Below are 15,576 nucleotides of genomic sequence, written 5' to 3'. Positions count from 1 at the left end.
TTCTATCCTTTGACAGGTTCATAGAATTTGACCTTAATTTTTTTTTATGTCTTTCTCCCACTCCCAGCCACAAACCAACTTAATTGATTTACTTCCTTATGAACATGACTCATTCTCCAAATTGTTCTCTTCTCCTAAAATATCTTCTCAGCTTCCTTCTCCATGTATCTGAATTCTATCTATGTCAAGGCCCTGTACAAGTTCCAGCATCTGCCTGGGCAATTCCTAGGCCTGACAACCTACAGCGATCTCAACTTACACTTTGAAGCCCTAAAGCAATTGGTCTCATTTAACATTTTGTTTTTATAACTAGTGTCTTTTACATCTTTACAGAGTTTAAACTCTTAGATTTTAACCATTGAGACAAACTAGGTTCCCTACTTATTTGCATTGTACTTAGCACCCAGAGTTCCCTGCTTTAAACAGGTTCTCAAATATTTATGGAATGACTGAAAGTAATTTTAAAAATACAAGATGAACATTCAGAATGACAACTCCTTTATTCCATCAGTGATAAGCGCCAGCAATGAGCACTCCTCTAAAGTTAACTGCTCCATTTAGGAAGTGTAGCCATACATTCAGGATTGCCTAGGACAGTCCTGGCTTCCTGCTGATTTTCCAGTTATTAATCATGTTGCCCACCTTCACTCTCAAAAGCCTCTTGGCTTAGATGATACATTATATATGGTCATTCCACCCTTAGGGTAGTTTGGACTGTAGTAAGGGCAGAAACCAGAAAGAAAATCCTGCTCATGTTCCAGCCACCCATCCAGCTATGCAGCATTCACTCCACTACAGAGTGATCCTGCTCTTCATCACCATCTTAGCATAATCAGTGTCCTTTGAATTTCACATGGGAGGTTCAAACATTTTGGTTATGCACAGCTTCAGATAAATGTGCTGCAGTGAATACAACTTAAGATTCTTTAGCAGAAAAAAAAAAAAAAATCATGTATACTGAATACAACTGTTAACTCTACCTAGCAGTTTAAGAACAAAAGGGAGAGTTCCCTAAAGGGAAAGGGGAATTCAATGAATTCCCAGAGAAGTAGAAGCAATCAAGAGACAGTGTGCGAGATCATTTATACTCTAATTGTTTTGCTGTTTTCTGAATAAAATGATAAGAATCATTCATGCCATTTCAATTTTCTGAACAATAAATACACATTATTTTCATGATTGTTTAGAATTAGAAATGTGATGCCTTCTGATGCTCTAAGTGTCCAATTTACATTAAATTAACTAACCATTGCATGTTTTAAGACCTACATTTATTTTCACAGTTGACTGGTTGAAATGATCAGTTTCACAAATGAATGTCAGTGGTATATAAACAGTAATAACTTTTTATTGCAAAGTAAGGTTTTGCTGTGTAAGTAGTGAGTAAACTTATTAAATGTAATCTTATGTTTCATTACTGACAGCTTGTCTTTAGACAGCTTGTCTAAAAACAGGAATTAAGGCTGCAATTTTTCATTTATTTTCATAAAGTAGATCAGCTTTTTCACTCATTTGTAGTGAAACCTACTCAATCTAATCTCTTTTGAATGAAGTTTTAATTACATTACATCATTCAACACAGGGCTGAGAGTTCATGTTCCATACTGTTTCCTCCTCAACTCTTCAACTTTAAAGGCATCTAGGGAAATGTTATGTTCAACTAGTGTAACTATGTGAAATGAAAATATCAAATGCATATATTGGGCACTGGATCACCCAAGTATTTGGAAAGAATTTTATGAGACTATTTAGTAACCTCTAAGTCACTGGTTCAATTATGACCCAAATTGGTAGTAACTAAAAAGGATTAATTTTTGTTGCTGTTTTGAAGCATTATATCATTAGTAGTTAACACTTAAATATCAATTACATTGAAATTATTGACAATTCTATAATTGCTAAGGACTAACTGAATGGCAAGGGCTATAACATTTGAAAAAAACAAAAGCATCTGAATGAATTATGGTAAAAGTTAATATTTGAGATTGTGTAAAATTTTTCATTAACTATTTCCAATCCTCTTCTCACTAATTCATAAGATAAGCATGGCATAATTTCACATTCACCTGAAAAGAAGCAATTACAATTGGATATTTGGTTGTTTCTAGCCTTTTATATCAAGAACAAAGGCCCATTTGTCATCGTGTCTCCCTTCTTCAACTGTGCCCACAGATAACAAACCCATCAGAGACAGAACATTCTGTAAAGCACAGCAGGGTAACTAGATGTTGGCATTATCAAATTGGGTTCTTCCTTCATGCTAAAATCTAAAGGTTAGCATCCTGAAAAGACAGTAAAAAGCTGAATTTTTTTTAACAGAAAGGGAGGCTTCTAGGCAAACTAGTCTTTGTATACTCTCCCTTTACTTGAATAGAAAAATAGCATAAAATCCTAAATGTATGCAAAAGCAACTTTTTAATAACACGGTTAATCTGATTATCATCCCTATGTATTTTGTGTATGTTCTCACTCTAGAAACAGGGAACTAAACAACTCCATTAAAATAATGTTTCACAGAAACAGACTCACAGACATGGAGAACAGACTTGTGGTTGCCAAGGGGGGTGGGGGCAACGGATAGACTGGCAGTTTGGGATTAGCAGATGTAAACTATTATATATAGAATGGATAAACAACAAGATCCTACTGTATAGCATAGGGAACTATATTAAATATCCTGTGATAAACCATAACGGAAAAGAATATGAAAAAGAAAAAAGAAATATACATATATATATATAACTGACTCACTTCACTGTACAGAAGAAATTAACACAGTATTGCAAATCAACTATACTTCAATAAAATAAGTTAATTAATTAAAAATAATGTTTTGATTGCCAAGCATCTAGTAATATATATTCCAATCTAACTTTTTATCCAATTGTTAGCCATTTTAAAATATGCTTACATTTATTTAGCATAATTTATAAATTCATACTATACACTTGTTCTAATTGTAATTCCATTGTCATATACTTTTTTCACTACATATACTTACTGTTACTTGTTTAACTTTTTCAATTATTTTAAAGGTTAGAATCAGTGATTGTTTCACAGCAATTTTCCTTTAAAAATTTTTCTTCTCACCAATTTTCCGACACTTCCATGTACTCTGCCTGTCAACTTACCTAGGAATATAACTATATTTTGAGCTATTTTCTCTTTGTACACTGAAGATATTATGCTATCTTTTTTCTGGAATCTGCTTTCAGTTCATTGTCATTTCTTTGTAGGTGATCTATTTTCTTAAAATTTTACCTTTAGCTCTAAATAGCTTCCCTTTTGTAGTGTACATTTTTACCGAAATGTGTCTAGGTATGGATTTATTCTTATTCTACTTGGCACTCAATGTGCTTTTTCAATGTGAGGGATCATGTCTTTCTTCAATATTTTAATATTTTATTCCATTAATAAGAATTTACACCCAGGTCTCTGTTTCTTTTTTTTTTTTAATTGAAGTGTAGTTGATTTACAATGTTGTGTTAGTTTCAGGTATACAGCAAAGTGATTCAGTTATACAAACATAAATGTCCATCTTTTCAGATTCTTTTCCCTTATAGGTTATTACAAAATATTGAGTAAAGGTCCTTGTGCTATATAGTAGGTCTTTGTTGGTTATCTATTTTATATAGAGTAGTGTGTATATGTTAATCCCAAACTCCTGATTTATCCCTCCCCTCACCCCCTATCCCCTTTGGAAATGATAAGTTTGTTTTCTATGTCTGTGGGTCTGTTTCTGTTCTGTATATAAGTTCATTTGTATAATTGTTTTTTAGATCCCACATATAAGCAATATCACATGATATTTGTCTTTCTCTGGCTTACTTCACATAGTATGATAATCTCTAGGTCCATCCATGTAGCTGCAAATGGCATTATTTCATTCTTTTTTATGGCTGAGTAATATTCCATTGTATGAACATACCACATCTTCTTTATCCATTCATCTGTCAATGGATATTTAGGTTGCTTCCACGTCTTGGCTATTGTTAATAGTGCTGCAATAGATGCAAAAATACTCAACAAAATACTAGCAAACCGAATCCAACAATATATTAAAAGGATCCTACACCATGATCAAGTGGGATTTATCCCCAGGATGCAAGGATTTTTCAACATCTGCAAATCAGTAAGTGTGATATATCATATTAACAAATTGAAGAATAAAAAACATTTGATCATCTCAATAGATGCCGGAAAAGCTTTTGATAGAATTCAACATCCATTTATGATTAAAAAAAAATACTCTCAAGAAAGTGAGAATAGAGAGAACATAATAAAGTCCATATATGACAAACCCACAGCTAACATCATACTCAATGGTGAAAAGCTGAAAGCATGTCATCTAAGATCAGGAACAAGACAAGGATGTCCACTCTCACCACTTTTATTCGACATAGTTTTGGAAGTTCTAGCCATGGCAATCAAAGAAGAAAAAGAAATAAAAGGAATCCAAATTGGCAAACAAAAAGTAAAACCGTCACTATTTGTAGGTGACATGATACTATACATAGAAAATCCTAAAGATGCTACCAGAAAACTACTAGAGCTCATCAATGAATTTGGTAAAGTTGCAGGATACAAAATTAATACACAGAAATCTCCTGCATTCCTATACACTAACAACAAAAGATCAGAAATAAAATTCAAGGAAACAACATTTACCGTCACATCAAATAGAATAAAATACCTAGGCATAAACCTACCTAAGGAAGCAAAAGATCTGAGCTCCAGAAACTATAACACACTGAAGAAAGAAATCAAAGATGACACAAACAGATGGAAAGATATACCATGTTCTTGGACTGGAAGAATCAGTATTGTCAAAATGACCATTGTATCCAAGGCAATGTACAGATTCAATGCAATCCCCATCAAATCACCAATGGCATTTTTTATGGAACTAGAACAAAAATATTTTAAATTTGTATGGAAACACAAAAGACTGTGAATAGCCAAAGCAATCTTGAGAAAGAAAAATGGAACTGGAGGATTCATGTTTCCTGACTTTAGACTATACTACAAAGCTACAGTAATCAAAACAGTATGGTACTGGCACAAAAACAGAAATATAGATCAAGGGAACAGGATAGAAAGCCCAGAGATAAACCCACACACCTATGGTTAATTAATCTATGACAAAGGAGGCAAGAATACACAATGGAGAAAAGACAGCCTCTTCAATAAGTGGTGCTGGGAAAACTGGACAGCTACATGTAAAAGAATGAAATTAGAACATTCCCTAATACCACACACAAAAATAAGCTCAAAATGTATTAAAGACCTAAATGTAAGACCAGATGATATAAAACTCCTAGATGAAAACACAGGAAAAACACTCTTTGACATAAATCACAGCAATATCTTTTTGGATACTTCCCCTAGAGTAACTGAAATAAAAACAAAAAATAAACAAATGGGATCTAATTAAACTTAAAAGCTTTTGCACAACAAAGGAAACCACACACAAAATGAAAAGACAACCTACAGAATCTTTGGGGGTTTTTTAACCATTATGTTTTTAACTCATGCTATATTCTTATGCCACTGTGTTGCAGTTCTTATAATGCACTCAGACATATTTAATTGATTAAAATGTATTTTACTTTCCTTTTAATTTTTAAAATGAAATTATGTAGATACAAAATCTCTTTATTCTCCTATTCTTTCTTCCATCCTTATTGCTTCTTCAGTGATGACTAATGTTAAGCTGTGCACACACTTGTGTGTGTGTGTGTGTGTGTGTGGGTGAAATCCTGAAGGAAAATTCTTCCATTTATCTGGCCTGAATACCAGTCATTCTATGTTCCACTCCACAAGCCAAGAGAAGAAAAGCCTCATATCTCTTTCACATGATAGTCTTTTAAACATAAGAAGGCAGCTGTTTGAATAATTGTATTGATATCACCATCAATCAATGAATTTATTTACACTTTCTCTTATGGTTCAAAATAAAAATGTGCATGCAATCTACAGTGCAGCAAAAAGTGACCTGAAGGTGGTATCAGGAGGTGTAAACTAAAGTTCTAATTCTGTTATTTCATAGATTTGAAATTTGTGAAGAAACTACTTAACTAACTTAGTTGCCTCACCTGTGAATGGAGACAATGAAAACTAAGTCACAAAGTTAATAAAGAGGACCGGGACTCACATTATTCAAATGTCACCTTCTCAGGGAAGTTTCTCTTAAGCCTCCTGCTATAGGCTGAACGTTTGTGTCCCCCACAAAATTCCTATATTGAAATCGTCATGACTAATGTATTAGGAGTTGGGGCCTTTGGATCCAGCAGAAGAAAAAGTAAAAATAATCCTATTTCTTGCACATCTGTCTTTGATAGCTTTAAAATTTGTGGGCACTCTTCCTGGTTTTGCCCCTCCCCCACTGATTGCATTTTCTTATTCTCCTTTGCTGACTCCTGCTTCTGCCTACCCTTTAAATACTGTTGTCCTCAAGGGTTCTGTCCTTCTGGCCTTCTCACTTCACTGTGTAAATTTCCTCAGGCAATCTTCATTCCCATGGCTTCAAGTGTCACACTTACATAAACAATCTTTTAATCCACATCACCAGCTCCAACCGGGGTGGGATAGGGAGGGTGGGAGGGAGGGAGATGCAAGAGGGAAGAGATATGGGAACATATGCATATGTATAATTGATTCACTTTGTTATAAAGCAGAAACTAACACACCATTGTAAAGCAATTATACTCCAATAAAGATGTTAAAAGAAAAAAACAAAACAAAAAAAAACCAAACAAAGCCTCATCTTGCTACTCCACTGCTTCGACAACTATACGTAGCTGAATTGTATCCTCCCCAAAATTCATATGTTGTAGTCCTAACCCCCAGCACTTCGAAATGTGACTGTGCTTGGAGATAGTCTTTAAAATGGCAATTATGTTAAGATGATGTCATTAGGGTGGGCCCTAATTCAATATGACTGCTTTACTTACAAGAAGAGGAAATTTGGACACACATCTGTAGAGAAGGAAGATAATATGAAGACACAGGGAGAAGACAGCCATCAACAAGCCAAGGAGAGAGACCACAGAAGAAACAAAATCTTCTGACACCTTGGTCTTGAACTTCTAGCTTCCAGAATTGTAAGAAAATAAATTTCTATTGTTTAAGCTACTCAGTCTATGGTACTTTGTTATGAGAACTGTAACAAGCTAATATAGTAGCTTTTGAAATTAAGTTCAAACTTTACATACAAGAGCCATCCTGATCTCAAACCTCTCTCTAACCTCATCTCCCATACTTCACACTCAGTGAGTTCCCTGTACTCACTGTATGATTTATTTGCACAATATTACCTTTGAACAGGCAGTTCCTGCACCTAAAATGCCTTTCCACTGGTTCTTTATCTATTCTGATGCCTCCCTATCATTCAAAGCACATTTACAAGCAATGCCTATTAAAATAATTTTAATGTGTATTAGATATTCTCCAAGTACCAAGCACAATCACTGTGCTAGGACTCAGGGATACACAGAGAATGTTCTCATTTAATTGAGATCCCTTCTTCTCATGCACCCTGTGCACACCTCTATCACAATACCTATCACAAGAATATAATCATTCTTTCTTGTCTAAAGGTATTGATTTTTAAAAATACCCTTATTAAGTAGTTACTATGTACTACCTTTATTAAGCACCTGCTGTACTAAGCATTGTCTACCTCATGTCTCACTCATAACAGCCCTGTGAGAGAGGTACTATTTTTATCCTGATTTTAGAGATGAAAACTTAGCCTCAAAGAAGAAATTAAGGTGACACAGGTAGTAAATGGTAGGGCTGGTCATCAAGCCCAATTTGTCAGATTTCAATTACCTTATTATATCACTTCTCCTAGGAATATGTAAGTTCCTGGAGGGCCAGAGCTATTATAACATTGCAATTACTCTACTTGAAGTGAGACTAGCAGCTCATCAGATGATTTTGACTGGGAATCTATCAGAGCAAGAACATCTTTCCCAAGAAAGATATTCATTGGGAAAAAATGAACATGGCAAGTTGTTGAAGGTGTTCATGTCATAGCCAGTGAAAAGTAGAGTGTTTTGGAAACTTTTGCCAAATAATATGACATGTTTTATACTCATTAGTGTAATAATCTACTCCAGAATATAGATTGGAATATAACAATCTATTCCAGATGGTGATGTGAATAATTCACAGATAGGTTACATAAGCAATCAAGATTACAGATGTATTCCTATCTTGAGAATGAACATACACTTCAATTTTCATTTTTCCACTAATGGTCTCTCTTTTCTCTTGGTGTTTAATGTCCAGCTGGTTTGACTTTTAAATTTCTCCTCAACCATTATTTCACCTTGACATTATCCCTCATTGGCAACAGCTCTGCCAGACTTTTCTCTACAATACATTTGATGTAACATATTAATAACCTAATAGAACACAGGAGCTGGTATTAAAATCCAGTTCTTGGGCTTCCCTGGTAGTGCAGTGGATAAGAATCTGCCTGCCAATGCAGGGGACATGGGTTTGATCCCTGGTCTGGGAAGGTCCAACATGTCATGGAGCAACTAAGCCCATGTGCCACAACTACTGAGCCTGCGCTCTAGAGCCCATGAACCACAACTGCTGAGCCTGCACGTCACAACTACTGAAGCCTCCATGCCTAGAACCCATGCTCTGCAGCAAGAGAAGCCACCACAATGAGAAGCCTGTGCACTGCAATGAAGACTAGCCCCCACTCGCCACAACTAGTAAAAGCCCATGTGTAGCAATGAAGACCCAAGACAGCCAAAAATAAATAAATAAAAGAAAAATAAAAGAAAAAAATTAAAAGAATTTTTTAAAAAATCCAGTTATTGTGATTCATCAGTCATTCTTAGAAATAAAATATGTACCAGGCACTCTGTTAAGCTCTCTCTATATAATGGGTGCCCATTCTAACCACTCCTATTCAACATACTACTTGAAATCCTAACCAGAACAGTCAGGCTAAAAAATAAAATAAAAGGCATCCAAACAGAAAAGAAAGAAGTAAAACTATCTTTGTTTGCAGATGATATGATCTTATATATAGAAAATCCTAAAGACTCCTCCAAAAAACTGTTAGAACTAATCAACAAATTCAGTAAATTTGCAGGATACAAAATCAACATACAGAAAGTAGTTGCATTTCCATACACTAACAACAAAATATATGAAAAATAAATAAAGAAAACAATCCCATTCACAATAGCATCAAAAACAATAAAGTTCTTGGAATAAATTTGAGGAGTTAACAAATCTGTACGTGGAAAACTACAAGACTTTGGAGAAAGAAATTGGAGAAGACACAAACAAATGGAAAGATATCCCATGTTCATGGATCAGAAGAATTAATATTGTCAAAATGTCCATATTATCAAAAGCTGTCTATAGACTCAATGCAATCCATATCAAAATTCCAATGACATTTTTCAAAATTTCCAATGATATTTTCAAAAATAGAAAATATAATCCTAAAATTTATATGGAGCCACAAAAGACCCCAAATAGCCAAAACAATCCTGAGAAAGAAGAACAAAGCTGGACATATCATACTTCCTGACTTCAAACTATACTACAAAGCTACAGTAATCAAAACAGTACAGTATTGGCATTAAAATAGACACATAGACCCATGGAACAAAATTGAGAGTCCAGAAATAAACCTCTGCATATAAGGTCAACTAATATTTTACAAGGGAGCCAAGAATACACAACGAAGAAAGGATACTCTCTTCAATAAATGGGTTGGGAAAATTGGATAACTACATGCAGAAGAATGAAATCAGAGCCCTATCTTACACCATTCACCAAAAAGAATTTGAAATGAATTATAGGCTCAAATTTAAGGACTGAAACCATAAAAGCCCTAGATGAAAATATAGGGGAAATAACTCCTTGACATTGGTCTCAACAGTGATTTCCTGGATATGACAGCAAAAGTACGAGCAAAAGAAGCAAACATAAGTAAGCAGGATTAAGCCAAACTACAAAGTTTCTGCACAGCAAAAGAAACTCAACAAAATTAAAAAGTAAACAATGGAATGGGAGAAAGTATTTGCAAATTATATACTTAATAAGGGGTTAATATCAAAATATAATAAGAACTCACACAACTCAATAGCAAAAAATCTAACAATCCAATTTAAAAATAGGCAGAGGAACTGAAGAGACATTTCTCCAAAGAAGACATACAAATGGACAACAGGTATGTGAAAAGGTATGCAATATCACTAATCATCAGGGAAACGCAAATCCAAACCATGATGAGGTATCACTTCACGCCAGCTAGAATGGCTATCATCAAAAAGACAGGAGATAACAAGTGTTGACGAGGATGGAGAAAAGGGAACCCTGGTTCACTGTTGGTGGAAATGCAAATTTGTACAGCTACTATGGAAAACAGTATGCAGGTCCCACAAAAAATTAAAAATAGAACTATCATATGATCCAGCAATCCCACTTCTTATTATACAGCCAAAGAAACTGAAATCGGGATTTAGTAGACATATCTTCACTCTCATGTTCACTGCAGTATTACTCACAATAGCCAAGGTATAGAAACAACCTAAGTGTCTGTTAGCAGATGATGAATGGATAAAGAATATGTGGTATATATATATATAATACAATTGAATATTATTCAGCCAAGGAAAATAAGGAAATCCTGCCATTTATGACAACTGGGATGGACATTGAGGGAATTATACTAAGTGAAATAAATCAGACAGAGAAAGATAAACACTGCACAATAACACATATGTGGAATCTAAAAAAGACAAACTTAGAGAAATAGTAAAGTGGTAGTTACCAGGGGTTGGGGGCTGGGTGAAATGGAGATACTGGTCAAACTGTACAAACTTCCAGTTATAAGATAACAAGTTAGAGGATCTAATGTACAGAATGGTGATTATGGCTGATAATACTGTATCACATATTTGAACATTGCTAAGAAAGTAGATCTTAAATGTCCTCATCACAAAAAAGAAATGATAACTATATGACAGGATGGAGATAGTAACTGATTCTATGGTGGTAATCATTTTGCATTTATAAATGTATCAAATCAACACATTGTACACCTTAAACTTACACAATATTATCTCTCAATTATATCTCAATAAAGCTGGAAAAAAACCCATTATATCATCATAGAGGTCAATTCTTAGATACAAATGACGTTAGTACTGGTCGACTTAGATAAGGACAAAGAATAAGAGGAGGTCTTATGCTCATATTCACACAAAAAACACCATTTACCTTTGATGGAGGAAAAAACTCAACACATTCCAGCCATACGGTTAAAAAGGACTTTCCACATATTGCACATTTTCTTCCCTGAGAGATTATGTTCCTGACCTGTGGGTACCATTCTATGGCTTGCATTAGGAATGGATTCTTTTCTGCTAGCTGATTCATTATCAATCTTGATGTTATTTCCTAGATTAAAAAAGAATATGGTTCCTCAGATTATTCTCAAAATAACTGGTTTATGTTACACTGATTCTCATTTCACTAATTTATATTTTTGGCTTATTCCTCACAGTTTCTGTTAAATTCGTTTTCTATAGTATATATAATGACTTACATTGTCAATGACTGGCATTGTAAGTTTAGTGTTCAACATTATATGAAAAGGAAGTTACTTCCATTGTAATATCTCTATGTCTCTGACATACAGGAATCCAAGTTACAACAAATTTACATTATTAGATAAAGTTTAGGTTCAAATTTTGTACCTCTCATTACAATAGGCAAGGACAGTACAAATGTTCAGACTGGACTCAAAAACTCAGTCTGTCATATTTACTAAGCTCTAAACCCTTACTACTTAAACTGTAGATCATGGATCAGTAGAATCTGCACCACCTAGAAGCTTATTAGAAATTCAGACTTAGTTGCACTTCAGACCTACTGAACCAGAATCCGCAGTTTAACAAGGTTCCCTGGGTATTTTGTATGTATGTTAAAGTTTGAGAAGCACTGGACAAAGTTATCTACTGCATTGAGTACCTGAATTGAGACAGGCTGGTAAAGAGTACTGATTTCTATTACCCAAATCTCTGAATTCGGTATGTATTAAACCTATCCACATAAATATTTCCAGATACTTCACTTTAGATAATAATAATATTATAATATTAAATAATAAAAGGGGTGGTGAGGATGGTCACGATGACCATCAACATCATCAGCTTAAAGTAAAAAAAAATATACATATATATATAATACATAACTATATCTTCACTGACCAAGCAAACAAAATAAACATTTGATTTACTCCATTAAATGTCCCTCATTGTTTGTGCCAATAGCATGAAGTTCTGTGTAAATGTTACAAAAACACTGCATGAATTTTAATAGTGTATAAGACTTTTTTCCTGCCCAAAGTGAAAGATTTCCCAGTGGTATTAAGGTAGTCCACATCAGGTTCTGATAGGAATCTTTGGAAATACATACATACATACATACATACATACATACATACATATTGGGTTGGCCAAACAGCTCATTTGTTTTTTTCTGTAAGATGGCTCTAGTAGTGCTTAGTTTTCTTTAACTTCATTCAAAACAGTTTTGTTAGATTGTATTGTGACAGCTGTCATATCAGCGTGCATTTAAAATAAAACTTACCAAAATTGGTGGGTTTTTGTGTAGCCATTTTAATACTGAAGATGGCAGAAAAAAGCAACATTTTCAGCATATAATGTTTTATTATTTCAAGAAAGGTAAAAATGCAACTGAAATGCAAAAAAAGATTTGTGCATTGTATGGTGAAGGTGCTGTGATTGATCGAACATGTCAAAAGTGGTTTGCGAAGTTTCGTGTTGGAGATTTCTCGCTGGACGATGTTCCAAGGTCAGGTAGACCAACTGAAGTTGATAGCGATCAAATCGAGACATTAATTGAGAACAATCAATGTTAAACCACATGGGAGATAGCCGACATACTCAAAATATCCAAATCAAGCGTTGAAAATCATTTGCACCAGCTTGGTGATGTTAATCGCTTTGATGTTTGGGTTCCACATAAGCTAAGTGAAAAAAACCTTCTTGACCATATTTCCGCATGTGATTCTCTACTTAAACGTAACAAAAACATTCCATTTTTAAAACAAATTGTGACAGGTGATGAAAAATGTTTACTGTACAATAATGTGGAATGGAAGAGATAACGGGGCAAGTGAAATGAACCACTACAAACCACACCAAAAGCCAGTCTTCATCCAAAGAAGGTGATGTTTTGTATATGGTGGGATTGGAAGGGAGCTTCAAGAAAACCAAAGTATTAATACCAACAAGTACTTCTCCCAATTAGACCAACTGAAAGCAGCACTCAATGAAAAGGTCTGGAATTAGTCAACAGAAAACGCATAATCTTCCATCAGGATAACGCAAGACCGCATGTTTCTTTGATGACCAGGAAAAAACTGTCACAGCTTGGCTGGGAAGTTCTGATTCATCCGCTATATTCACCAGACATTGCACCTTCGAATTTCCATTTATTTCAGTCTTTACAAAATAGTCTTAATGGAAAAAATTTCAATTCCCTGGAAGACTGTAAAAGGCACCTGGAACAGTTCTTTGCTCAAAAAGATAAAAAGTTTTGGGAAGATGGAATTATGAAGTTGCCTAAAAAATGGCAGAAAGTAGTGGAACAAAACGGTGAATACATTGTTCAATAAAGTTCTTGGTGAAAATGAAAAATGTGTCTTTTATTTTTACTTGAAAACCAAAGGAACTTTTTGGCCAACACAATACATACATACATAATCTTTCACTCATCTATCCCAATTAAAATCTTTTAAATAATAACAAAATCCTATAAATTCCTGTCTCCCTGTTCCTTATTTCTCTATCCATTCCACTTAACAAACATCTGGGAAAGGTGCCATTATACAAAAACAGCCCTGAGCATTGGTTCCTAACTGCCTGATCCTTCAACAGCATAACCTCCTACACACTTCAGCTTATTCTCGGGGATGGTTACATAATGAGGTCAGCCTTTCTGAAAGAATTACCCTTTCACACTAATATTACAGGACTCCTAAATTAGATGTTTATTATCACTCCTCTTACTACTTACACAAAGCATAGATTGTGATTCTGACTGAAACACTGATTTTAGAGGTAAGTTTTAGCTACCAGAATTCAACAGCTAGTCTCGCTATAAAGCTGCAGAAAACTAATAGACAAGAATTCACACCCCAAAATAGCAGGTGGTAGAATTTGCTGAAGTACATGGGATGAATAAATAGGTCACAATTCATACAGTTCACTTTTTCCGTTTATGATTTCTGGAACCAAACATGTTTGTCGTACTCAGTATGTCTCTTGACAACTCTTACATTACCCATTATTTATATCCTTCTCCTACTTGCTGCCAATGTGTTGCTGTGGAAGAATAACATATATCATTGAAATATCAAGTTATTACTTGAAAATACAAGTGTATATAAAATAAGATACTTTTGGTATGACCAATAGTAAATTTCAGGAAAACTCGTAAAGATACATGCAATGCAGTTTTTGAGAATACACAAATTAATGATGGCCTAATCTCGGCGTTATTTAAAAGTCAAGAAGTCTTCTATGACAAATAAATTGTTCCTTTTAAATAGTTTATATGCTATTCTGTTAGAATATTTGTTACCTAACTATATGTAGGTCAGAGATTATTTCTATGTTTAAACCATCATAGATTAAAATTAGTTTCAGGTGTTTCTTTTATTTTTCCTTATATATGATGATTTCATTTGAGTTATAAAATTATCCATATACAAATTATATTTATATAAATATAAAAAATTATAAAATGTAAAAATTATAAAATGTAAATGAAAAATGTGAATTCTTAGAAGGAATATTGAGCTTTGGAACTATTGTATGATCAATTGTTACTGTATGATAGGCACTAAAATGTAGCATGAAGAGCAAAGATACTGAGTCAGAGTCAGATAGATAAATAGGTGCAAATCCTGGCTCTGTGACCTATCAGTGTGACCCTATTTGGACAAGTCTGATCTTGGATCAGACTTCTCTGATCTTGGATACCTCACCTGTAAAATAGGGATTTTAACTTCTCTGATCTTGGATACCTCACCTGTAAAATGGGGATTTTTTCCCCTAATACTATCACGTAGGGTTCAGAGAATTAAATTACATAACACAGGTAAAACTCAGTCTGGCATCTGCTGATGCAGTATATTCTAGCTAATATTTTGTTATAATGTAGTTATCAATGTTAAATTTTAGTTCACAAATCTCTGAGGTGAGGAAAAGTCTTTAAAAAATCTTAACCAATGCAGAGCCTGAAACAATCCCTATAGCTTTTGACAGCCCAAGTAATTTAATCAGTAATGTTAACCAAATATCCAGTAGAAATGACTTTTACTTTAAGTACAAATATAAAATGTATAATAAATTTATCACCTTTCTAAGAAAAATTCTTAGAGATACTTTCAAAAATACCCAAGTCATTTATATATTGTAAACAAAAATCATTACTTCTACTAAATAAACAAAACAAAAACCCAAAACTGTTGTGTTCCTGGGTCCTTAGTTTTGAAATGAG

The 15,576-nt window shown here is 34.1% G+C and overlaps 1 protein-coding gene and 1 pseudogene across 2 annotated transcripts in view; both read right to left on the bottom strand.

Moving 5' to 3' along the window:
- The window catches only part of SLC26A7 (solute carrier family 26 member 7), a 267,698-nt gene extending 252,878 nt beyond the window's left edge, over nucleotides 1–14,820 (bottom strand). Inside the window, exon 1 of the mRNA XM_082434178.1 lies at nucleotides 11,263–14,820. Coding sequence (XP_082290304.1) covers nucleotides 11,263–11,421 — 159 coding nt within the window. The 5' untranslated portion in view covers nucleotides 11,422–14,820. The remainder of the gene's footprint in view (nucleotides 1–11,262) is intronic.
- Nucleotides 1–15,576, bottom strand: part of LOC309647154 (small ribosomal subunit protein uS10 pseudogene) — a 56,715-nt pseudogene that overhangs the window by 22,045 nt on the left and 19,094 nt on the right. The window lies entirely within an intron of this gene.

The sequence above is a fragment of the Balaenoptera physalus genome, assembly GCF_965194825.1.
Source record: "Balaenoptera physalus genome assembly, chromosome: 17".
Taxonomy (NCBI): domain Eukaryota; kingdom Metazoa; phylum Chordata; class Mammalia; order Artiodactyla; family Balaenopteridae; genus Balaenoptera; species Balaenoptera physalus.
The sequence above is the reverse complement of the archived record's forward strand: the minus strand, read 5'-3'. Positions and strand labels throughout refer to the sequence as shown.